General features: G+C 33.0%; 2 protein-coding genes across 3 annotated transcripts in view; both read left to right on the top strand.

Moving 5' to 3' along the window:
- Positions 1-14,957, top strand: part of LOC106120647 (paired box protein Pax-6) — a 35,907-nt gene extending 20,950 nt beyond the window's left edge. The window contains exons 5-10 of one of the 2 annotated variants that reach the window (XM_013316013.1): positions 804-1,062; positions 12,709-12,885; positions 13,138-13,220; positions 13,602-13,801; positions 13,926-14,101; positions 14,221-14,957. In XM_013316013.1, coding sequence (XP_013171467.1) covers positions 804-1,062; positions 12,709-12,885; positions 13,138-13,220; positions 13,602-13,801; positions 13,926-14,101; positions 14,221-14,306 — 981 coding nt within the window. In that variant the 3' untranslated portion in view covers positions 14,307-14,957. Of the gene's footprint in view, positions 1-803; positions 1,063-12,708; positions 12,886-13,137; positions 13,221-13,574; positions 13,802-13,925; positions 14,102-14,220 lie in introns of both variants that reach the window. The other variant, XM_013316012.1, reaches the window with a different exon arrangement.
- A 1,255-nt stretch (positions 14,958-16,212) lies between these two features.
- On the top strand, positions 16,213-25,285 carry LOC106120755 (zinc finger CCCH domain-containing protein 11A). Its single transcript, XM_013316178.1, has 7 exons — positions 16,213-16,365; positions 16,598-16,679; positions 16,908-17,027; positions 17,891-18,028; positions 18,799-18,913; positions 19,444-19,623; positions 23,794-25,285. Exons 2-7 carry the CDS (start codon positions 16,620-16,622, stop codon positions 24,792-24,794), a joined length of 1,614 nt encoding a protein of 537 aa, XP_013171632.1. The 5' UTR covers positions 16,213-16,365; positions 16,598-16,619; the 3' UTR covers positions 24,795-25,285.
- Positions 25,286-26,643: the final 1,358 nt, after the last annotated feature.

Genomic DNA, 26,643 nt, shown 5'->3' with positions numbered 1-26,643 from the left:
AAAACGTATTTTGAGAATAAATATGTACCTTTCTTAAACAGTATATTGCACGGGAAAACCTCTTAATCATTCTTATATCGTAATCCAACTAGTTAAGACTCTTGGCGAATTTCAGGTAGCTTTATTAAGCTCTATTTAAATGGTCCATTAAATCTAATGCGGCGTGAACACGCGGTAAACCATAAAAAAATCATTTAAATCCATTCGAATGAGAAACACACTCATTGTTAACGAATATTGTCTATGTTCAAGCCTTTGAAGGAATTAATTCGTGTAAACATATACAAACAAGATTTTAGTACAAGGGTTATTTACTAATTGGTGCATTAAGCCAGTACAATCGCGGAAACCAGTCAATGGATGTGTATGATTCGAATTAAAGGGACCTATTTTACAGGTCCGCTTCGAGCAAAGAGGTTTTTATTTTTTTTAACGGGCAAAGGTTTCACACATGACCACGTTTATACGCGTGTTCGTTGTTGATACAATAATTTTATGTGATAAAAATAGTTCTCATAAATATTACATTTATTTATATTTCCTTTCAATTTATTTGTTTTAATTTATCTTTTTTTATTTTATTAAATTTGATAAGTAAATTAAATTTTTAACTGTTTTGTACATCATTCTTACACAAACAAATAAAGTTTGATAGAATCAGACAACACACTATCCTAGTACTTACATGGTGCTTTATTGAAATAAAAGTTAACCCTTTCACTATCACCAAGGTTACGTACAATTGTGAACATTGTATCATATTCCGTTGCAATATTTTACTAAACAAATAAAATTATTATCAGGTTTCATCAATAAATCGCGTACTCCGCAACCTCGCAGCTCAGAAAGAGAAGTCTAGCAATCAGCAAACTGGTTCTGATTGTTCTACGCCAGTATACGAGCGTCTGCGGTTGCTGGGAGCCCCGGCCTCAGCCCCAGCATGGCCGAGGGCGCCGTGGCCGACGCAGATAGACACTCGGACTCCACCATACCAGCTGCACAGCCTCAGCCCCGGACCACAGGCTATAAACTGTGGTACTGACATGCCAGTTATGAAGAAAGGTAGGTGTTTCATTTTGTTGATCTATATTTTTAATCATCATCAACCTGCCCTTATCCCTACGGAGGTTCGGCACAGTACTACTCCTCTATACATCTCTACCAGCCGTCATATCTGAATCCAACTCCTTCTTACGTATATCCTATTTCACACAATCCATCCATATTTGCTTTGGCCTTCCTCTACCTTTCCAGCTATAATAGTTGATGGATATTTTCAAAAGCAAACGTTATTTTAAAGAATAATATGGCTACACATTCATTTGTTATTCATAGACTTTCACAAAAAAAGTCTTTAGAAACAAGGAAGGTAAAGTAGTCGAAGATAGACCAGCTTATATCATCTACCATTTACTTATAAGAACGTAAGATCTAAACAATACAAATTTTTATTTTGTCATACAATAAGTAATAAACACAAAATTCTATTTAAAAATTGGAATAATCTCCGTTTTCAGTGCGAAGTATTAAGAAAACAATGAATTTTAAAACCTAAATCAACTGCCTAAAGCACAACCACATCTCAAATGACATCAGACGAGAATAAAAAAGCAAAGCCGCCAAAAAGAACCAAACAGCCGGTCGCACTGTCTACGTCGAAACATAACTTTTTTTAGCAGCATTTTGATAGTCGATTTGCGGCATCCTCCCCCACGGTCTAGGGTGGGGGGATGGAATCCCGCCTCAGTACCGTCAAAAACATTACTCTGCCCATCCGCGTGGAAGATTTAATTTTCATTTTTATCTCAAACATCCCTCTTTGTAGTGGTCTGTAGTCTGTATCCAATTAGGTAGCTTTGAGAATTTTTCTCAGAGTACTGTATAAGTTATATAGAGTTATGGAATTTTTAATTTCGATCACAAAGACCTATAATTATAAGAATTTAATAGCGAGATCTAAATGTTATAGGAAAAAACCTTTGAATAAAAGCAAGGAACTTTGTTTTTTCAATCAAGCTATTTGTAACGCGTTAGTTAAATCCAATCTACACTTAGCTTTTTCTTATAATTTTAATTAGCTTTCATCTGGACAATATTTTTTACTCTCATGTCAGCTCTCAAGTGACAGGTACGACGCGGGCTGAGCCGCGGAGCGTGAAAGTGCCGACAAATCTGTAAGGCGATCGTTGCCACACGCCCCAATGATTATTTCATTCGATACATATACGATTGCACCAGCACCAATTTAAAAAAAAATTCAATGACATTCGAAACTTAAATCTACCAAAATCGATTATACCTGTACACAAATATTTGCGAATTGTGACAAAACAAATTGAATACAAATCGTCTTTGTGGTTTCGCGTTACTTATAGTACAAGAAACTCATACTAAGGTCTCTTTAAATAAATAGTGAACGTATCTCAGTGGGGCAGTGTTTAAATATTTAATTACTCTTTGCATTTCCGTTAGTATATTTTAGATAATTGAGTGGCGCCGAAACAAACCGAGGTACATCGCGCTAGTAATTGTTAGTATAACAAAGCGTGCCCGCAGGCGACCGTGTGCCGCCGAAGAGCGCGCTTTGTGGCCGCTTTGTGCGCCTGATAGTGATACATAACGCTTATGTACTTTATACCTTTTACTATATAAATCGTGATATAAGGTATACAAAGGTATTTCGAATGTTTAAAAATAACACACGATCACAAACAATTGAAAGTTAACTTACTTTCACAAGTTAAGTCACTTAACTACAATATTTAAATTTTGGACTAATTCTACACTAAACGTCTTCTCTTACACTTCTGTTGCGTTTATTAATAAATAGTTTGATGGTCCAGCCGAGATATGATTTACAATATAAATTAAATGAAATGATTATGACTAAGTAAAGTGTTAAAATTTTGCTTCTTCTATAAAATCTTCAAGGTCAATAGATAGAGTTCTGAAACTTAAAAGACTTAGCAATCGACAAGACAAACAGACAAGGTCAGAGCACGCAAGATAAATCCATTAAGGGGCGAAAACTAAATAAAACGCGCCGAATAAAGGGCGGCGGGAAGTCGCGCCTTGAAACTTTAGAAAAGAGATAGGTTGATGTAACAAGTTGTGCTTTGGAAAGAGATAGTAAAGTATATCACAGAGTGACCATATTTTGTTTTTTCATTTGTCATAGAAGCAGAATCATAAAGCTGTAATAATATATTTTTTGTACCAAACAGGTAAAAATATGTTTACTATAAGTTACTAAGTACTTTTTTTTTTAAATCCATAATAAGATGGTGGCATTCATTATAAAACATAAAACAAAAACACTTCGGATAAAAAGTATATTATAAAAATAAACTAAAATCTGTTATAGATTAAGTAATAAAACAAGCGAATGAACTGACTAAACAAAAACCTCTGTCCAAATAAAAAGAGAAAATATCGTAAAGTCATGGTCACCCTAGCGTCTGGTAACATACGATAAGGCAAAGAAAAATGTCGCAGGATATTTTATTCGCAGGGTCCGGGATAGATGGTTATTATGGGGTCCTGTAGTGTTAAATTAGTGAGATGTATGGCCTCCGTTGAATATTTATTTACTGGTCACAAGAGTTATCGTCGAGACGTATTTTGTGAGGTCGTGCAGATTTACGGACTCATATTATCAATGCCACATTTAATGGCTACTACGAGGGATAAGAGGTGAATTTTATTTAGCCTTAATAGTTTTAATATTAAAACGATCCGACGGTCAAATGGAAATCCATTATATGTGTCCTGCCTCTTTAAGCCACGGACGTGACAACGGAACAGAAGTTACAGCATGGCGTTTGTTCATTTACAATACATTTTAAACAAACTCGATTAGGAAATGGTACATTAAATTTAAAATTAAATCTAATAGGTTTTGAATAGAACGTTCAACCCTAATAAAAACTTAGGTGATTTAACCCAATATAATAGTTAAAAATAATTGTTTTGTTATTTATTAAATCTGTCAACAATGTCTGCAAACAGTTTGGTTAATGTTATCATGCAATATTATAAGATATTGATGCCAATATGTATCACGTCCGGTCCAGCATGCCTCACGCGGGTGGTCCGAACATAAATGTAGCGTAACGCGATATAATGACGGCTGACAACATCTCTGATATCAAATTAATAAAGTTCATTCCGGTTACAAAAGAATCTTTTGATTTTTGCAATTTAAATCTTTTAACGAATTAAACTGCAATTGATTTGGGTATCGTTAAATTTAAAAAATACGCTATCTCTACGTGTGCTATTTCCTTTATGGTCAGTATTTTAAAATTAAATAAATAGAGATCAAAGTAAAGAGATCTACTAATTATAAACAGTTTGATGAACATCCTATTTATAACTAAATGTATCAAAATGTTTTCATATCATTTTAATATTTAAATACCAACTTAAAATCATAGTAACATTACGGTAGAGTAGTTTTGTCATTTCAACAAAGAAAACATAGAAATTTAACATAAATAAATACAATTTTAACCGAACAACCCCAAGACAGTCTACCGAAATAGAAGGGCTTTCAGCTTTAGGTTCAGATTATACCTAAACCGTATGAGCGGCAGATCAAAGGGCCGGCGCCGCGCCCGCCGCTTTGAGCCTGCCGACATGCCGCGCCACGCCGTGTGCGGAAAACGTTATACATTATGTGAACTTGCACAGGTTGTGTCTACTCCACCAATTAAGTATATATTTTACTAATATTAAAATGCAAATGTTTAGATGGATCTCGCTAAAATTTGGCACAGATGTAGAGCATAGTCTGGAAGAACTCATGGCCACTTATTAAGTTTTTTAATTCAAACAACAAACAGTAATGTAATAGTCAATTTTTAGACTTGAAAACTATATTTGTGACTGTGTTCAAGCAAAACTTGTTACTTAAGGAGTGGTGAATTATGAATTAAAAATTCCATAACAATATTTTTTTATTTTTACACTATATTCTTATCTATAGATACAGTCAAACGATCTTTTAATATTATCTTTCATTGTTAAAATCAATAAGGGACACAATATATAAGACACCTACAAGCAAATAACGAAGTTTAAACGTTTAAATCTTAAATCTAATCTAAATATATTAAGGTAAATACGTTAATAGGTACAACAACACGGCATGAATAAGATCTAATATCGTAAATGAAATAAACAGCGTAGAGACGACTGGGACAGGGATGTATCGAGATAAAAGGCCCGGGACCCTCCGCGGGATGGAAGCGTACACGCGAGCAAAATAGCAATTAAATGCGCCTTCATTACGTATCACCCTTTCAGAGGTATCCTACGTTCTGATAGGGGTGAGTTTAAAACCTCTGCTATGGTTATTATTTAAAACATTAGTAAATAATTGTTGAAGAACTAAATGAATTTAATTATAAAAAAAATCCTATGCGCGGTTCCAGACTATGATCTACTCCAAATTACAGATATGTCCAGTCGTTTTGGATTTACGTGGTTAACTCACATACATCCATCCATATATTGTTAAGTATAAGTGAGTAATATTGTAGTGTCTGTATGTATTCTTGTCGTAAGTCTATAGGTATTGTATATTTCGTAAATATTATGTATTTTAATAAACTTATAAAGAAAATCCGCGTGAGTCAATTAGGCTATTTTTTTCAGTTCCGAGACGACAAATTCAAGCGCTAGTTATAAACGACTTGAATTTGCAGTAAATAAAAAAAAATGCCGACATGATAATATTAAACAAGTAGGTATCGCTTTAACATCGTGAGAGGAAAATAAATCATAAATGACAATAAACATATAATAAGTTAAATTATAAACAAAAACAAAACGATGACAAAACAAAACATACAGGGTGTTCGGCAATTGGCATTCATTACGTCACGGATACTCGTAGCTATAAGACCGCAGCGTCCGGACGGGCGGACAAGCGCACAAAGGGTTTACCGAGGCCAATAACGCATGAAACAGGATTATAAAACATGAAAACGCTCGCTAAAGGGCTGTTTCGGTGCGTCCCCTCTCTGTTCATACGTTTTACATGTAATTATAGCTGTTAATTTGTTCACGGCACGTAGACGCCTACTCGACTGTAATCCGTGTGTCCGAATTAACTCAACATCGTGGGGTTTGAAGCATTTGCTACTGAATCTAAATAACGAATTCCTATGAATATGTTTTTACTAAATTGATTTATGGAAGCTAATAAAGTCTACTACTGAATTGGTAAAATCTGATTTCTAATTTCTTGAAAATTTCGTGTGCCTTTCTAAAAGGAATATAGCTTTCCTGTTAATTTTATAGATTAAAAAAAATCATGGCAGAAAACCGAAAAATATAAGCATTCGATATCAAATCAATACAACTTCATTTAAAACTAGCTGTCGCCCGCGACTCCGTCTGCGTGGCATGAAAAAAAAACTTAATTAGTTCCCGGCAATTATTCGATTTTCTCACATTTTAAACCTTCCCTAGACCTCCACGAACATTTCAAGGCCAAGATAAGATAAATCCGTTTAGTCGTTCTCGAGTTTTAGCGACACTGACAACCAGCAATTGATTTTTATATATATTGAAGATATGAAGCATTTACCCTAAAAATATATGTGCACCTTTTATCTAAAGTGGGCTAAAATAAGAAAACATAAGCTCCTAGAATCTCCGCTTTTAAAAAGTGTCAACAACTTAACCCTCATGTTCATTTTGTATAGATGCATACAACTTTATAAAAATATACGACCACTATAAAATAATTTTTAACTTAGTTTGTTTTTTTTTCTTTGTTTTTTTTGCTTTTCTTTAAAAAAGCAATCTTGCCACAATAAGGGTTAATCTTTTTAATAACAAAGCCTTTAGACAACACTCTGATCTAAGCTCAATCGCTTAAGAAAAGACATAAGCAACACTCAACCGTTAATGCCTAAAAATACCCGTTAAAACTTACATAAAAAAATCTCTGTCATACTTTTCATACTCAAGTTCCTAAAAACTTGTACTTTTACAACATATTTCGTCGGCTATTAGGTTTAGTATCGGCATAATTCGTACACGGTGAACAAGAGATGTAAAAAGGCCTGGAGGGGCGTAGGCGGTCCCCTACGCGTTAGTTCCGCCCCGCTGCGCCGCCCGTGTAAACAACACACATATAATTACAGTATGACATATGCGGATATTCCCCGACGGTTATGTGCGCGACTCGAGTAGGTATATATATGTACATACACTATATATAACTGTGACACGTTTGTCGTTTCTGTTTGTCTATGATTTAGTTAAATTATTTTAATATTATTTTGTTTTATATAGTAGCTATCGTCTTCGACTCTATTCACGAGGGATTAAGTTCTACCAGACTATGTTCTATGCCAAATTTCGCAGAGATATATTTAGCCATTCTAGAGATACCTTCCAACAATCATTCATCCATCCATCTATTGATACAAAGATTTTTTTTATTAAACTACAAATAAACCCCACATAAATATTATAACGTTACTCACTGTTTGTTTCTTATAAAATAAAAACAAAAGAGTCAATCTGAGTTCCTGACTTAACTATCAACGAACATCCAAAAGTGCCGGGCTTAAACACGTACTTTTGCATAAAGGTACGTCGCATACGTTGCATTACTACGTAGACTAGTACTAAGAAAGATACGAAATTCCTAAAGGTCTAAAATGAGGACAGTTTGTATTTAGAGATGTTATTAATTCAACAAAATTAAATCAATTAAGTCATGAAAATTGAAAAATATGTGCTACAGACTTCAAGGTTTTTTTTAAATTCAAGCGGTTTTTTTTATAGCAGCTCTAAAACTCCTGGCGGACAAACTCGCGGAAACTAGCTTGAGTTGAGTGCATAAAACTCTCAAATTATTCTGTAATACCTAAATTCATTAGGTACTAACAATATGAAAACTAATATCTAAATTGAACTTTCTAAACGGGCGAATGTGAGGAATTCTATGATATTAACTTTTGTCAAACAATATGTTAACAAGATTTGTATAGTTATCTATAGTAAAAGTAAAAGGTGAAAATCAAAAATCTCGTAATAAATTGTGTATGCAAGTCAGGCTATGGTCGTATCACTTACAAAACACCTGTGCGCGTTCGAGCGTCATTTCTGCCCTTTTCCCGCCATTTTCTGACAAAATGGCCGGCGCGTGACTCGAATCTGAATTCTGTTAAATTCATGTATATTGCTCTTTTTATGTTATCTGTAACTTGACATTCAATATTTGATTTTAGATGATTCTAAATTTAAAATTAATAAAAACGTATAAACGACGATACAGTGATGTGTACAACCAAAACCACTTCATTATGTCTGCTATTTTCAAATGACTTTGACCGCACGATTTAAAAAAAAAAGTTTTTTTTGCAATAATGGAAGGAAACAAGTATTCAAAAAATTATGAAAAATCATAGTATTATTATATATTGCATAAATCTTTAATCATATCAGTAGGTATTATTTATCGCTATGAACAAAACATTCTCTCCCCACGCAAAGGGAAGTCACAGGGGAATATCGCCGAATGAAATACACGTCATACGAGTAGCGGTGACATTTCTCATGATAAGGCAACACCACAGTTTTGTTTATGGTCCGACCGCCATCTTTTCTTCCGCTTTGAGGAATGGATCCAGTATTCTATATAATTTCTGCTCAATATAATAATTTCATTATGTTATTAGTTGCGACATTGGTAGATATAATATAGTTATAGTGTGATGGCCTTTTGCGTTTTGTCCATTTGCTTTCTTTTTGGTAACTAAACCTGGAGCCTAACACTAGTTGATACAGGCTGGTGCATTTAATTAAAAAAAAAACTATAAGCAAAATTATGACGAATTGTGTGCCTCGTTATTTTTATTTTTAATGGGACACAAGTTTAATTTAAGTAACTGGCCACATTTTAATTTTTATCTTTGTCTATGGTTTTATAATTGATATAATTAAATCTATACCAGAGACTATCATAAATATTTATAATCCGATGCTATCACGCCCCATCCCGTTTGAGTGACGTTAAATAGAGACACGTCCATTATATGATAGGGATCTCTATACATTATTACATGGTGAGCCTTCATGAAACATTAATGTTTTCTCGCGCAACTGACAGATGGGCCACAGACACACCGAGTGACATCCAGTGACATCTAGTTGTCGACATAACAAATTGCCAGGGGAATTCTTACTTTCGTTTCGCTTTGAAAGGAATAAAGTTATGCGCTTCTACTCTAGTGAAAAGTGTCGAAATGATATGACGGATTTTCGTTGTAAGTCTCTTGCCAAAGATATTATACCCTATAAGAAGTTTCTAGCCATTGCCCGCGACTCCGTCCGCGCTATGATCTACATCCATGCCAAATTTCATCGAGATCTGTTCAGCCGTTCTGGAGATACCTTCAAAAATCTATCCATCCATCCTTCGAAACATTCGCATTTGTAATATTAATAAGAAGTAAGATTAATTAGTGAACTACGAGTTGTGGTCGCACTTGACTGGGGTCTAGTACATCTTAGCGTTAAATTACGGAGACAAATCTACACTAAGTGCTGTTTAAGTACGTGTTTTAATTCTGAATATGACAGATACAGGTATATCAACATATGCTGCATAATCTTCTGTTAAAAACTTTTAATTATATGTCACGGTGTCTTTGAAGAACCGAGTTTTGTTTATGTCCCAAATGTGAGGAGGAATCAGCCTTTGAATAAATATTTAGCACGAATACGCACTGGTTATTATTAATTAAGTTCGATTATGAAATTGAAATCAGCCACAAAAGTTTGTCTTTTTTTACGTTAAGAGAAATGTTTTTAATACATTTTTCGCAACGAGAATTCAACTAAATATTTCTTGTGACACTCGGTACAGCGTTGGTTTTAACTAAAAAATATGTCGTATTTTTAACGTGGCACCTTTGCTGTTTCGAGAACGCGATGTTATGAATGGAGAAGATTTTAAGAGCTGGGTTATTCTGCGGCGTGTCCGCTATAGTAATCCGCTGAGGAGTCGCGCTCGCGGCCGCTTCGTCTCGTACCACCCACTGTCGGGGGAGGTATACCGCGACTAACAATACTTAATATTTGCAGACTTTTGCGGTCATTTTTAACCCAAATGTTTTTCTTCTTAACTATTAATGTACGCAAAATGTTATGTAGAAGTGACTGCGTTTGCGGGTAACTTTTTTTTATGAGATTTATTACTTTTAATTTCAATTACCGCCAGTGAATTTGTTATCTTTGAGTTAAAATAAAGTAACTAAAATAAAGTGATAGCATTTTGTAACTCCATTAATAAAAATATCCAAATCTTTTGATTCGTTGATAAGCTTGATTATTTAGTGTCTCAATTAACGTTCTAATACTTAATTAATTAAGCAATTTCATATAAAATTCTCCTACTAAGGCTACACTAAAGGGGCAAACCAAATGATTCAAAGTCTGAGTGTGGCAGTATTCATAAAGCTTATAAACAATGATAACAAACTTTGGTTTTAAATCATTAAAACTTGTAAGCAGTTCAAATGTTTACTCAATAGTTTCTATATACAGGGACCTAAGCAAACTGAACGGAATAAATTAAGTACAAGTGTCAAGAGTGTTCGGTTTTCGCGACACCACGCTACTGGGAGGTAGGGGGGCTTACTGCGGGCGGGGGCAGTCAGGGAAGTGGGGGGAAGACCGTAACGCGCGCGTTCATGCAGAAACTGACGATAACGCGCCCCGGCCTACCACGTAACCCTGCCGAGTACGATAACGTTATCGCGCGCTTAAAAATGTATGGCCAATAATGGTGTCGCAGTTTTGACAAGGTGCAATTTAGTCGGCGTTTCGAAAGTTAAGAGTACCTGAATGATAACGGTTAATTTGAATTTTCGTGACTGAATTATTTTATGTGAAAGCTTCTTAAGATTATATCGGATATGCTGAACATAAGTAGGTATATACAATATAATCAAGACGTGTAATATTGAGCTGGATTAAAAATAATACTAGGACAGATTCAGTTTTTTGTTAACTGGTAACCTAAAACTGTGAAAAAGAAAGAGTTCACCTTTTAGGACCGATCAGCCAGTAGGCAGAAAAAGTCCATAGAATCCATAAAATAGTTCCCGTTTGCCAGATTTAGTCCATAGAAGCAAAAAAAATCTTATCGGAACGATTTGGTCTGCGAATTCAATCGGCCCAATAGGATTTTTTCCCATTGCGCCGATTGGTCAGTAAACAGTCGACGCAGCAGGAAACCCAAAAAAAATAGTACACAAAATTACATATAATTATTTAAAACATACAAAAATAACATCTAAAAAGTAAATTACTGATCAGAACGTTGGTAGCCGCAACGTGTAACGCCATCTCGTGGGGAATAGCGGATACTATTGCTTTCTGTTAGTGCATTTCAAGAAAAAATATTATTGGTTACTTCCTTCTTTTAAATACATGATGTCGTCTAAACTTTGTAATAAAAATTAAAAAGGAAACTAATATAATTCTGCGAGCATGTATAACAATTGATGAATTATATAAATTAAATAATCATAAAATAAAATACCATACCATTTCTGGACATAACTCTACAAACAACATTATAGATAAGAATCTCGGCAAGTCGCATAAATTCCGGAGGTATCAAAATTTGTTTTGAGAATTAATTATTAGTTACTTTTACTTAGCGTCGGTAACTTTTGGCAACTTTCACCACTCTCTCCGTTTGCCATACTTTGTTTCTTTGAATGTTGGAATATTTATTACAAATTAAATCTTACAACTGTGGGAATATTATTATAATAAAATAATATGATTACTGTCTATATTTTAAACCGTACTTAATTGTACCCGTGCACAAAAAAATACATAAAAAAATGGATATGACATTTTTCAGGATTCGACAATGTAAGAAAATATAGCTTAACTAGCTCTAGCCCGCTACTCCGTCCACGCGAAATTAAAAATACTTAATCGTAGCCTATGTGTTCTTGCCAACTGCTTCTCGAGATACCTTCTTAAAAATGTCCATCCTTCAAAACATTAGCTTTTATAAAAATATGTAGTAAGAAAGAATTTAAGATACTTATACCTATAATAAAGCCTAATTACATGTAGTACATTTATTTTTATTAATAAAAAATCTTAATTTGATATGTTTAATTTCGACATATCCATAGGTACATTTTCCATAAACGTTCCATTTTACCCGCTCGTCCTCTACACGATTTAAATAGTACAAAAGCGTCTACATCCAAAGTTGTAACAGTCGATGAGTTATGAGAACGAACTTTACCTCAACAAACATCAGATGGTCGAGTGGTTGCGGGGGAAGGGAAGATGTCTGATAACAGCGCCAACTGAAAGTGCCCAGCCAACAATTTTACCTAATTTAATATCATGATTGCCTTTTACTTTGTTAGCCTTCTTGAAGTTATAATTAAATAAAACATTTATATGGTTCTTTGGGGATTAATTACAATGTGAAAATTGTATTCGATACTTTCTTTCTGGAGACGTTCTGAAGATACCTTCTAATAAACATTCATCCAGCTAAACTTTCGCATTTATAATATTAGTAAGAAATAAGACGTCGTTTGTCTTATTCTAAAAATGAGAGAAAAATAAGTTTTAATACTATTAAAATAAAACTGAACTTTCATTGCAATTCTTAAAATCCAATAATCTTTACACTTTTCACAGGTGAAGAAACACTAGAAGGTCTAGAAGGTCTTCACTCCGATGAGACGGGTTCCGGTGATAATTCTAACGCGGGGTCGAGCGGCGCTGATGATGACGCAGCTCGTCTCCGGCTAAAGCGCAAGCTGCAGCGCAACCGCACCAGCTTCACTAACGAACAGATAGATAGCTTGGAGCGAGGTAAGCTACACAGCTTTGTTTGCACACGCATATACGCTTTGTTCTACGCTTTTCTTTGTATTATATCATGGTATAAACATGAACATGAACGAGAAACTACAATCAAATGCAATCGAACACTTTACTCGTCAAAATCGGTTTAGCCGTTAAGGCTAAAGTCACCATGGCATAGAAATACATCACAAGTAACTTCCATAGCCACGTCAGTGCTGTGATTCATAAAAAAATTATATTCATACTTTTATTTCGCAGAATTCGAGCGAACACATTATCCAGACGTGTTCGCCAGAGAGCGGCTGGCCGCTAAGATTGGATTGCCTGAGGCGAGGATACAGGTGAGCTGACACAGATTATTATCATTCCAAAAAATTCTGCTTAATTTTAGTACGAACTGAGACTATTTTTACAGTACACTAATGTTATTTTTTTTTTAAATTAAGCTCTATATTTATTAAGATATTTTAGTAAAAGATCTTAGACTAGTGATGATTTTAATTTTTTTTTAATTTCAATAAAATAATAGAATACAGAATTAGAACTCATTGATAAATAGAATTCATTGAATATTATATTAATACTTTATTAAAATAACAAATAAATTATTGATGCAAACGTAAAAAACAATACATAAATAGCAATCAATTAGCGCGTAAAAACCGCGCGTCTTGTTAACCTTCGCCGACCTTAAGGTGTGGTTCTCGAATCGACGCGCGAAGTGGCGGCGGGAGGAGAAGATTCGGTCGCAGCGCCGCAGCCCGGAGTGCGCGTTCGCCGCACAGACGCACGCGCCCACGCATGCCGCGCATCCCACGCACCCCGCGCATCCCACGCATCCGGCGCATCCCACGCATCCCGCGCATCCCACGCAGCCGCCGCATCCCACTTACCAGCCGCCGCTCAACGTTGATACATACAGGTAAAATATAATTAAGAGTAAATTAAGCATCTTATTTTTCTCAAGACTTTTCCAAATTACTGAGTATATTTAAAAAAGACTCATATATTTAGTGGAAAAGTGTTTAAAACATTCTTCTTTACAGTCCCCTGACTCCAATGGGCTACGGCAGCGGTCTCTCCGAGGGTCCGCTATGCGAGGGCGGAGAGACAGACCTGTGTAAGGGAGGGTTTGGGTACCCGCGCTATGAGCTCGGCTACCGTGCGCCGCACGCCTACGTCAACCATAACTACCAACATGAAGCTGCATCGCCCACACCAGGTAATTTATGGATACAAGTTAATTTCAATTCAAGTTCATGTACCATCCACCCAGTAATCTTAAAGTTTCGAAGAATGTACTTTCAAAATTAATAAATTAACTATCGATACTGTTTCCAGAATTAGGTGGTCTCCTGGGTGCCGGTGTGTCTGTTCCTCTGGCAGTACCAGGCCACGACGCGCAATACTGGTCTCGCCTACAGTGACCTTGGTGGCACTAGCTTCTACGCACTTGCTTACCGCACGCACACAAGACATCAGTCAAGTTATACAAACTATAAGTTGTCGATATCCTTCAATATTTATAATTAAAAAAAAACAATATTTAAGTTGACTTTTAATTTAGGGTCCAGAAATAAATGTAAAAGAAAAATTATGTTAAAACGCAGAATATTATCCTCGTTTATTTTTATTAATTGCTCTATTGTAACAAATTGTTAAATATACTTGTGCAAAGCAATTGTAAAGGCATATATCAATATTAAGCACAAATATAATGTAACGTCGCCAGACATTTTGTATTTAACGCGCAAAAAAACTTCGTACATGAAGTTAGTTACGAAATGCGAAATAAAAGAAACAGATATCCCATAAAATAATAGGAAGGAAAGAGATAGATGGTGTACCTCTTTTGCGTCAATTTTAGAACAATCTGCGCGTTGCTAACTTCAGGTACATGGCTTAAGTGTGTAATGTTATTCCTATTATATTATTATTTGAAGCTTTATTACACCGCGTAGTATTAAGAAATAACATAAGCACACAAAGATGCAACAGAGCACAAAAGAAAGGCTCAAATTTTATTTAATGTGAATCAAATTATTTCATTCAACGCACTTTATCAGAAATAATAATTTGCACGGCATGTTTCATTTATAACATTTAAAAGTGAATTTGAATGAAACATTTTGATATACAACATTTTTATTATTTATTTAGAATAAAATTAAATATAATAGCGCTTAGACATAGTTTAGTGAATTTAAAATAAATAATTCTGTGTACATGTTATTAATGTAAATAAAATAAGATTTAATTGTAACTTAAGGTCTAAATTACACAAAGTACTGGTATTTTTTTCAATTAAATCACCAATAATTATGCTGAACAAATAAGGAGAAAATACACAGTAATCTAAATCCAATTTTGTATACTTTATCATTTTAAAAAATGTCACTTTTTAAATATAAAATAAAAAATTAAGACCTAACCAGGTTTGTGCTACGAAGTATTATGGGCAACCGAAATGAAATAGGCTAACTCCAGTATCGGGAGGACCATGTCTTTGTAAAGTTATACCAACTATGGTTTCTTATTCTAGTTATATAAACAATATTACGCATGTCACAATAATAATTTTATTGTTTAGAACACCTTTGGTTGTATATGTTTGTATTTAAATGTAATTATTTAAATTTATGCACAGTAATATTAGTGTACTTATTGTGAAAATAACCACCGTCAAATGTTTCAATTATATAGGATATTAATTTCGAATTTATTAATATTAGATGTAAAATGTATAGGTAGATACGTAAAACATTAAAAAAATATGTGAATAATTGTGTGATGTCAAAAAAAAAAGGTTTTAATAAATTGCATTATATTACATAATAACACATTTTTGGATCAAAACGTTGTACGCGTTTGATTTTTCACTGCAGAACCTTTGAAATAAAGTTTATATCCCTCAATCCCCACTAAATGCTTCGTGATAGTAATGTGCCAGAAAAGAACTGTGGGCTGCAATTCGTAAACAGCTTCCGCTGCTTCAAAAAGAAGGAAGTTATCTAGTTGTCTGTATTTTTATTATTACTTAGATAGTATTTGGTGCGTAGGTAATACAGCATTGCTCTGAATAAGAAGGCTTATTATTAGATCAACCAGAAACACTTTGATCATTACAATTTAATTATATTATTCAATATTTTTAATATTAAATTATAATTATTTTTAAATTAAATAATATTAATTGATAAATGAAAATCTAGTTTAGATTCCTGTTTTCCTTTTTGGTAAATCTGGGTAAAATTCCCTAAACACAGATAAGTAAATGTATTATTTAATCTGTGGAAAACCATAGCCAACATATTATTGGGAGAGTTTGCCGATGAAATGAAATGAAAGTCCGCCTTCCGCCACATGTCCGCCATATCTACTACATTTTCTTTCTAAAAGTGACGTCCATATTATTTTTTATTATATAGAACAGTTGTATAGACATTTGTTGTTAATTTAATTATTCTTGAGTTTATTCATAAGACGGTGAGTAAAAAGTGTTGTGAGAAAACTTTGTATTTTTAGATTTATTCGGTAATTTTGACGCCGCTCCGTGGTTGTCATATTGTCAATTTGAAATATTAACTTTCATGGCGTTGAAAATATTTTGGTGAATTATTGGTGTTATTTTGGTATTGGTGTAGTGGATCAATATATTAACGTGCATATAGTGCCAACAGTTAAAAGAAATACTCGCACAATGCGCTTTTTTTCTCAGGCCCTGGACGGCTGATTACACCATGGAGTCTCCTAGAAAATTTAACGATTGTTACTTTTACTACTACTCCACATGCATTAAGGTACGTTCATATCTTTAATTTATTTCATTAACTAACTTATAAAATATTTAATTTATTTTTGTCATTGGGCGTCCTTGCAAGATTCTTCGCAGTTTTATTAAAATTACAAAATAATGTCTATTTTCTTACTAAACACTACGAAAAAAATCTAGGAAGAGATAAATTTAAGTGGCGAGGTTTATTGACATTTTAAAACCACGAATTAAATCTTTGTTTTTTAAATTTTAGGGTGATAATTGCGTATTCCGCCATGAGCCATCTGCTCTTGGCTGTGAGACAATGTGCACCGCATGGCAGCAGGGCAAATGCCTCGATAAGCGTTGTAAACTGCGCCATATGGAACTGAGGGTAAGTTTGAGGAAATTTACTATATTTGTTATCACCACTCTGATTAATTTGTTAAGTGGGATTCCCTATTTGTAAGTACTAAAATTATAATTTAACAACCATTTTGCATAGCTTTAATTGAAGTGACTCTGAATTAAATAATATTTGACCACTTCATTTGAGTTAGAATGTCAAAATTATGTAAAAAAAATTGTTGACACTATTATCTCATTGGTGAAGGTCAATATTATGAAACTATTTGGGAGTAGTCATAGTAAGTGTGGGTACTTCCAAATTTATTGCCCAGATGTTTTTAAGAAGTTCACTTTATATTACAGTTAAATAACACAACAATGTTTTTAGCATAATGATATTGCAAATTCAGATGTTTGCTTTCTTGTCAGCTTATCAAAATTGCCAGTCCACAGTCAGCGGATAAAACGTGTTTTGTCTCAACTTGGACTATGTTCACAAGGAAAAAAAACTTAATTAGGTGCCTATGTGTTCTTTCAGGCTATGTTCTACATCTATGCCAAATTTCAGCAAGATCCATGCAGCCGTTCTGGAGATACCTTCAAACAAACATCCATCCATTCAAACATTTGCATTTATATTATTAGTAAGATGTAGACTATGTTTATCAGCCATGTGAAAAACTACATTTATAATAATTAAATGAAATAAAATCTATCAGGAAACCATAACTTTTTAATATTGTTCATATTTAAATTGTAAATACAGTATATATTAATCTAATATCAAGGTCAATTCAAAAATTATGAATAAAATTAAGTTCATCTAATCAATTTATTATCTGGCCTTGATAAATTTGATAAGGTGTTATCTAATACATGATTATTTATGACATTCCTATCGTTTTTCAGAAAAATCGTAAGCAGATTCCGTGCTACTGGGAGAACCAGCCGGGCGGTTGCCGTAAGAAACATTGCCCTTTCATGCACAAGAACCCAGATGCACGCACGGATGGCATCGCTCCTAGTCAGCCTGCGCCTATGGTTGTGGTAAGTACAGAAGAAAATGCTTAATATAATTGATGGTCAGTAAAATGTTGATCCCGTCTGAATGGTATATAGTCAGAAATCAAAACAGTGGTGGAACACCAGTAACTACATCTGTTGCATGCTTGTCCGGGTTGGAGCTGTGAAATACCACATCTACATATGACACATTTCAAGTAGATGCAACTCCGTGTTTCATCTGATGAGTGCCAGTGCTGGATTCCTTATTTTAGTCCTTTTCCCCATTGCACCTTATTCTTATATGGAATAGATTTGAAGGGGATTATATTATTATTATATATAGTTGCACACTGGCAGCTGGTCAGCTGATATGTGTGATAAATAATTTGGAGATATTCAGCTTGTCGATGTTGTTTTTAAAAGCGTTAATTGATGGAGCCATTGCAATGCTCTCTGGGAGTTTGTTCCATGCTGCAACAACCCTGTTCGATAAGAAATATTTCATAGTATTTTTCTTAGCTGAGTTTTCCCAAAGCTTCAGGGGATGCCCACGTAGATGTTCATTGTCATTCAGTGTATACATATCTTGGAGGCCTGGTACATCATAATAATGAGTAAGAATTTTGTATGTTTCAATTAACATGCCCCTACTGTTTCAGCATAAAAAATATATTGTCCAAAGCATGTTGTAAGTTGAGGGTCTTTATAACAAAAATGATTATATAAAAAAATTCTGTAATTCAGATGTTGCAGAACAAAGAAGTATTACCACTTTATTACTTTTAGTATAGATGCAACATTTTTATTTGCAGGCGACCCCCGCAGTGCCCGAGGTGTCTGTGGAGCCGTCCCCAATGAACGCCGGTGTTCCCGCGCCAATACCTCAGCCCGCTCCCATGCCCCTGCTGTGGCAGCAACAAAGACAAGGTATCTACAGATAGACATTTAATATCCACTCCTAGATGACAGAAGGAAAGGAACAAGAAAGGCCGTGTAGAATAACCATTTGTAAATGAATGTGATATGATGATGATGTCTCCGGAACGGCTTAATGGATATTGATGAAATTTGGCACACATGTAGAACATAGTCTATAAGAGCAGATAGAACTTACGAAGTTTTTTTTTTTAATTTCACGTGGATAGAGTCGCAGGCGACAGCTGTTATATTATTATGTATAAGACTGTGTATCGAAGATTCCGGAATTGAGATTTGCGCGTTTTTATTGATTTTCTAGTTTTATACTTGTATGAATTACACAATGTTTGCGTTAAGTAGGTACTGAAAATACTGAATAGATTTGAGAAATTATTTCACTATTCGGATACTACACTATCCCCGATGACTTAATTATTATTTATTACCAGTATTTTTTTAAATATCTCGCGTACGAAGTCACGTGCAATTACTATTAGAAGGTATTATTGGCAGTTACTTTAACAATTTTCTATCAACAGTGGTTCTAGACTCTGCAATCCTGGGCGTGCTGCCCTCTAGCGACCTGCTGGGCGCGCGCCGTGTGCTGCCGCCGCACGCGCACGCGCACGCCCACGCACATCCTCATGCGCACGCGCACGACGCGCCCGGACCGTACGCGCCGCTGCCGGTCGACCCTCTTGTTGTTAACTTCGAGGAAGGTATGCGTCTCTACTGAAATTATATGTACTAAACACCTGTTATAACAGTTTGGGAACTTCGCTTTTAATATTGTGAGCTTGAATTGATAGTCCATCGATATTTCAATGTTGTGTTGAAAATCTGTTGATGATTTTTTTTTTAATTTTAAACAATCTACGATTTTTAAGTTTACTCCGTTATAAATGTAAGTGTAATTTACATTATAATGAATTTAAAACTGTTTGTTTTTACTGTTTTTTTTTATTTTATTTTAGAAGTACAAAGTTATTCAATCAAGAACTGTCTGTCTGATTGAACTTTATCTGTGAATTAACAAATTTAATAAGTTGACTACATTTAAATATTGTTAAATACACTTTTCAGTTTTTTTTTTCGTTTTCGATGGACTTTATCAATATATAGTTGCTTTACTAGATTTAGTAATGCTCACAAGATTCCTAAACTGTTGGGTGGTTTTAGTACATTCGAAATGAAAACGTCATATATTGACATTGTAGTAGACAAAAAGTGTTTACGACCGATTATAAATAATATCGGCTTAAATACGATATAATTGTTACGATACTCAGTCTCACAATACGACGGAATGAAAAATAAGTTTTATTGTAAAATATTCCTAGTGGCAGGATAAAGTCTAGATTTTTTTGTTGAATGTTTCATGATACTTTTTTTTTTCATTTGTATAGAAATATGATCTATATAGGAAATGTATTTTATTATAATTTATTAAATACTTTATTAAATTCAAGATATATAAAAATCTTACAGATTAAAAAATGTCATATTTTAGAGAAATAATAATTTAAAAAAAATTACATACATAGCAACATAGTATGGGAGATTTATTTAAATACAATCATTTATTTATCAAGAATAAAACTTTGTCGAATTAATGTAAATAATGGAAAGAAAATATTGAACAATTCCTAGTCAGAGATTTCATCACAGAACTTTAGTTTTTCTCAAATATAATGTTATTACATATAGGGAAATAGTTAAAAAAAAAATAGTAAGATTTAAAAAAAAATTCTATGTATGCTGTACAATAAACAATTTTTTTTATTTGTTTACAAAAAAAAAATAGTTGTATAAATTAAAAAAATTGATTCTTATATCGTTGTGATTATGAAATAAGACAAATGGAAGGCAAAAAATAAATAACAAAATACTATAATATAGTTTTTTTTATGCAAAGAAACTTTATACCATGCCTGTAATAAAAAATATATGTATGGTTAAAAAAAACTTGTATTTGTGAGACTGGTACGTTTTTTATTATGGAGCGATTATAGTGTAGGGCTCTAAAATGTTTTAATTGAATCGCTCACTTACTTATAATAATCACTTTGCTTTAGTGTAAGGCACTAATCGCATTACAATCTGTCTTTTAATGTTTATATAACATTATATATAATAATACATAACTAGACAGAGTTTAAATGCCTAATATTTATGTGCCAATACAATAACCCTCAATATAATTCTAAGAGGGTTGTATGTTAGTGCGTTAGTTTTTAAAGCGATATTTATTTTTGTTTTTAGTTTTTATTCACTAAGATTGTTTTATTTTACAATTTATAAAGAACTGGGAAGTTTTATAGATAGATTTCAATGATTTTTTAATTATAAAAGTGTATAGTTTTGTTTTACTTCTCAGTTTTTTTTTTGGAATAAATATTAGTCGGTTATAGTATTTGTAAATATTTTTCATTGGATTCAGTTTCTGATTGCTTTATATATTGGAAAAAAAAAGTTGTTTTTTTATGCTAGTTCATTTTATATGAGACTGAATCCGGAAAAAAATATTTAAGTTTCATTTAATTTTAAAAATAGTAAAGTTTTTAGTTTGCCAGAGGAGGGGACATTTTCGTTATCCTTTATATGGGACGTTTATCTTTGAAATGCGTTAAATCGAGAACACTATAACTATGTCAGCTGTCTTCGCTCTCGATTCCGACTCAATGTTTTTAGTAGAAAATGCCGAGTCGGTATTTTTGTATGTGCAATAAATTAATTATATAGAATATAACCCTTTTTCATATCTTAGCTAATTAGATTCATAATTATCTCGCTTCATTGAACATATAGCGATACATATATATACATATATATATATATATATATATAGAGAAGCAGTCATATTTTTAATATATCGATTTGACTGCCGACTTTTGAAAATATGACTGCGTAGATCTTTTTGTTTTTTTTTTAAATATATAGATGTTGATATAATCCTTGTCTATGATAGTAAAAGTACATAATAAAATAGGTTAATATATTGAAATACAAATAAAAATATATATACACGAATATTGTAACTCATTAATTGTAAGAAGAGAAGAGAAACAAAAAATGAAAAAAAAAAGCTTCATGCCTTTAAATTGTTTGTATGTTAGTGAGTAGGATGTTGAAGGGGCTTGGCATAATATTAGAGGTTGCTGTTTGCCCCCTTTCACTTAGTATTCCGCACCGTGAGGTAGCTAGAAAAAAAAAGTGTAAAATGTTTTTTAGATAATAAATTTAATTAATAGCACATCACTATCTGACGACTGAAATGTGACAAATGTGTACAGATTAAAAAAAAATCATTAACTGTGCTCTCTATTAAATATCCCGCTTTTCGATAGTTATTTCGAAGAAAAAAAATCGAAAAAAAAATTAAGCGTAAATTAGTTAGAAATCTATTTGGTAATACAAATATAGCTTCCGATTTAATGGATTAGCACTTTATTATTAAGTGTTTTTTTTATTCTTTCAGTCGTAATCCGGTAACTATTTTTTTTTATATTTTGCACTGAAAGACAAAGTTCCTAATATACTATGATCACAAAAAAAAAAACAACAGATAAAGAAAAGTTGAATAGTTAAATTTATTTAGGGTCCATCGTACGCCTAGTCATTATTTATGTATGAAAAATAATTGTCAATATTTGAAAAAGGAATTAAACTAAAAATTACTGAGTCAATTCAGTGAATTTTTAACATCACTTACTGTAACTAAATTCTCTTTCTTTCAATAATGAAACATTTCATAAGTAGTCATATATTTTTTATATTTTGTTAAATTATAATGTATTAGCTAAACATTTTTATTTAAACTTGTTTATCACAGATTTGATTTTATCTGTGAATCTATTGACAGGCAGTCGCTTGACTTTCTGTCTTCTGAGGGTCTATCACGAATATTCGTCGACAAAATTTTGTAATAGAATTTGTGCAGCGCCTCTACCGGGCGTAAAGTACACCAACAAATGTCATACAAATTTTGTCGATGATGTTACGAAAACGTTCCCGCAAGGTCTCCTTCGTGATAGGCCTTTTGAACTATCGTAAATCTACTAGTATATATATTGTTTGAGATTTTGTGAAAAATTGTATGATTTAGTGTGATTAATACGGTTTTTTTCACAACTAAAGATAAATCAGCGGTTTTTTCAAGCCAAATTTTTGTATAAAAAATTAGTTATACTGAATATCTGTATAACCGCGAGTTTCTGAGACCTTAAATCTCTGTTTAAAATACAATGTTATCCCTTTTTTGTCAAAGGTAATTGGCAGGGATAACGAAATGTTTTAAAAGGAGATTTTTGACTCAGAAACCCACGGTTAGTTACATTTTTTGTATACAGAAGGATACAAAAAGTGATACAAAGTATCGACATTTGTAATTTTAATGTGTGCAATTTGTTTACTTTCACTTCTTTCATAAATTGACACAAACTAATACAAAAGACAGAGGTGGAGAATTTTTAGTCAATTGGAACTTATTGCACCCATTCCGAGTCCTGTCCGCGCTGCATCGGGTTGTTGTTTGTTAATTTAAACTTAGTTCTATGGTTATTTAAATATTATCTACATTACATAGCGTTGAGTGTGTTAGGCGATTTTCATTTAAGCTAGTTACTGATTAGGAACCGGTATTTGGAGATGAAAAATGTATTTCGGCTTTGTTTTTTCGATTTAAAATTGTATTTTAATTATCGAACCACTAAATAAAAACGTTTCGTAACATGATTTTTGTAATTATTTTTGACCGCCCCACCCCGCGACGCTTTCAGTACGTCTTCGGCAGGAACACGAGGCGGCCGCGCGACGGGCACAAAACTAATTACGAAAATCATACGCGAGTTTTGCCCGCCGCAAACTAAGGCCGCTTCGTGTTCTTGCAGAGTCTGACAACGAGAGCGCGCCGTCTTCAACACCAACGAAGACCGCATCACCGGATGACCATCACAAGATCGCGCGCACGAAGTCCCAGGAGTTATTACTGTTGGAAAAGATTCAGGCTGAAGCTGCGGCTTTTTACAGCTACGAAACACAAGCACCCGAACCAACTAATGAAAGAAAAATCGTCAGAACCAATCTCACGTCGAAGTACGATAAGATTTCTCTCGACGAACTTGCAGGTAAACAGAATACTGAGACACGGAACAATCTAGACTTTAAAGTACTATCACTCGATGAAATCAGAGCTAAGAAGAAAGTAAGCGAAGTCGTAAAAACTACGCCGATAACATTAAATTTAAATAGAAAAAGAAAATTATCCACTCAAGAGATTAACACAACGACGGGTAATAAGATAATCAAAGTTGTAAGAAGTAATTCAATAGTTTATAAAAAATTTGATAAAAACGCACCTCCACAACACAATCAGAACAAAACTGGTGTCAAACGTAATGAAAGTTTGAATAGAAAACGTACACTGTCTGAACAGAGCGATATTTACGAGCAAGAAGATATAGAATTAGTTGATAATTGTTATGAATTTAAACGAATTAAAATTGGTGAACACACATCGAAACCTCGATTGATTAGGAATAGACAATCAAGTAATTGTACAACGAACAGTGAGAGTAAAGATGATATATACGGTAATAAAACAGACAATGATTCAGATTCTGAAGTTCAATTCGTTAGTATAGAGATATCTGAATGTGATGATAAATTATCAGATACTGAAGTGATAGATGTCGATACAACAAAGATGGCGGATCCCGTTGATATTGTTGATTTATGTGAAGATGTTGAAGAAACAGACATGTCTATAACTAATTTAGATTTAGTTAAAAATGTTCCAGATGTAGTCGCAAGTTGTCATAAGAAAATTACTGATAGTAATGACAAAGATTTACTAAATGACATAGACGCTTTACTAGATGATGATTTATGATTGTTTATATACCTTAGTGTAATATCGTTTGTTTCCGATACCAAAATATTCGTATGAAATATTGGTTATTTTGGTCTTAGAAACCGACGATTAGTCTCCACTTTACTAACATCTGTATTCAACATTACCATTTCACCTACAGTGGTTGTTTGAGACCAAAATCCCCGTTTAAAGCGTATTTTTATTTCTGTTCTGTCAAAAATAATAACAGGGATGAGGATATGTTTGCAGATATTTTGGTCTCAGAAACCAACGGTTAGAGAAAGAGAAAAATATGTTAAACAGATGTTTGGATAGTCTAAATTCGCGTTATAAGGTTACGATCGTACAAATTTTCATGTAGTTAAAATTCTAGTTACATAAATTGAAAAAGAAATGTTCATTTTGAACTTGAAATGTCATAATAGAAGTATTGTAGAGTAAGTTTTTTTTTAAATAATCTACATTTTGTAGATGATCGTTTACATACGAGACAAGGATTTTTAAAGTGTTCAGAATTTTATTAGGTTTAGTAAATTAATTTGTATAAATGAATTAGCTAAAATTTTTACAAAAAATTTGTAATTAAAATTTTACTGTAGCTTTAGAATTTTATATTGTTTTTAAATAGCAATAATGTAGGCAATTTTTATCACAAAAATAGAAAAAAAACTTTTTGTCACAATATCGCAAAAAATAGGTAATTAGAAAAACCATTTTATTTACAGTAAAAGTTGGGATATTCTTTTTAAATATTTTGACTAATATTGCTGTTTTTAGCACTTCATTTTAGGAAATCAATAAAGAAATAGTGCGTTAATTAATTTTAAGCATTATTTTTACTGTAAGTACCAGCAATAATTCTAGGCACCTAGTTGTAGGATGTTCAAAAGCTTTAATTATAATAATTTCGATAAGTACAATTGTTTGTTTTTTTTGTTCAGGATGTAACCATAAAAGCTACAAAAAAAATTGTTTATGAACTTTATTAATATATCATGATTTGGTACATTATTTTTTACATAGAATAAATAAATGCTCGTTATTATTATTCAATATTAAAAAAAGCAAACATACATAAAATTGAAACAATCACAAACATTTAAAATCAACCTTTCCTCAATACAATCGACATTCCAAAAATATAGTCCGGTTCTTTCGATCGCTGTAAAATTAATACAAATATTAAAAATCTATGCTTTACTACACCACGGGTCTTTTGTCTATGAAGTTAGCCTCAGAAAACATCTAACAATGAACGAGACAAACATATGGAAGCGACACAGGTGGGACAGAGACAGATATATGTCTACAACGTTTGACTAACTTCAGAGAAATAAGGAGCCGTAGTTTTTCTTATTGAATTTTTTTCATTATTCAATGTTATTTTAAAATTAGAACATAATCATATTTCACTAATGAGTGCTCAATGTTACCAAATTAACAAAATTACATCGACATATGTTGAATTGTATTGAATATTTTCAAAAATATCAAATTTAACATTCAGAACAAACTTGTAACAAAAGTTCATCAGTCAACAAATCGTATTAACAAATCGCTCGAATTCGGTATATCAAGAATTTTAATCCATGTCGATTTTAATAAAAATATCGTCAACACAGAACCGAATTAAAAGAAACCACAACACATTTACAAGAAAATTAAAGACGAATACGAAATAACGACATTTATACACAGGCTAGTGAGTTTCCACTGCTAAAAAACTCGCATAAAAACATATTGTTGTTTCAATTAAAAGATATTTGTTTTGAAAGATTTATCAAATATGTTTTTGTACAAATATTTCAAGAGTGAAACTCTATGATTACAAACATATTCAATAGGTCAAAACATAAAAACCTCTTTC

This window comes from Papilio xuthus, unplaced genomic scaffold, assembly GCF_000836235.2.
Source record: "Papilio xuthus unplaced genomic scaffold, Pxut_1.1 DF826949.1, whole genome shotgun sequence".
Lineage (NCBI taxonomy): Eukaryota > Metazoa > Arthropoda > Insecta > Lepidoptera > Papilionidae > Papilio > Papilio xuthus.
This window is presented reverse-complemented; position numbering and strand designations above follow the sequence as displayed.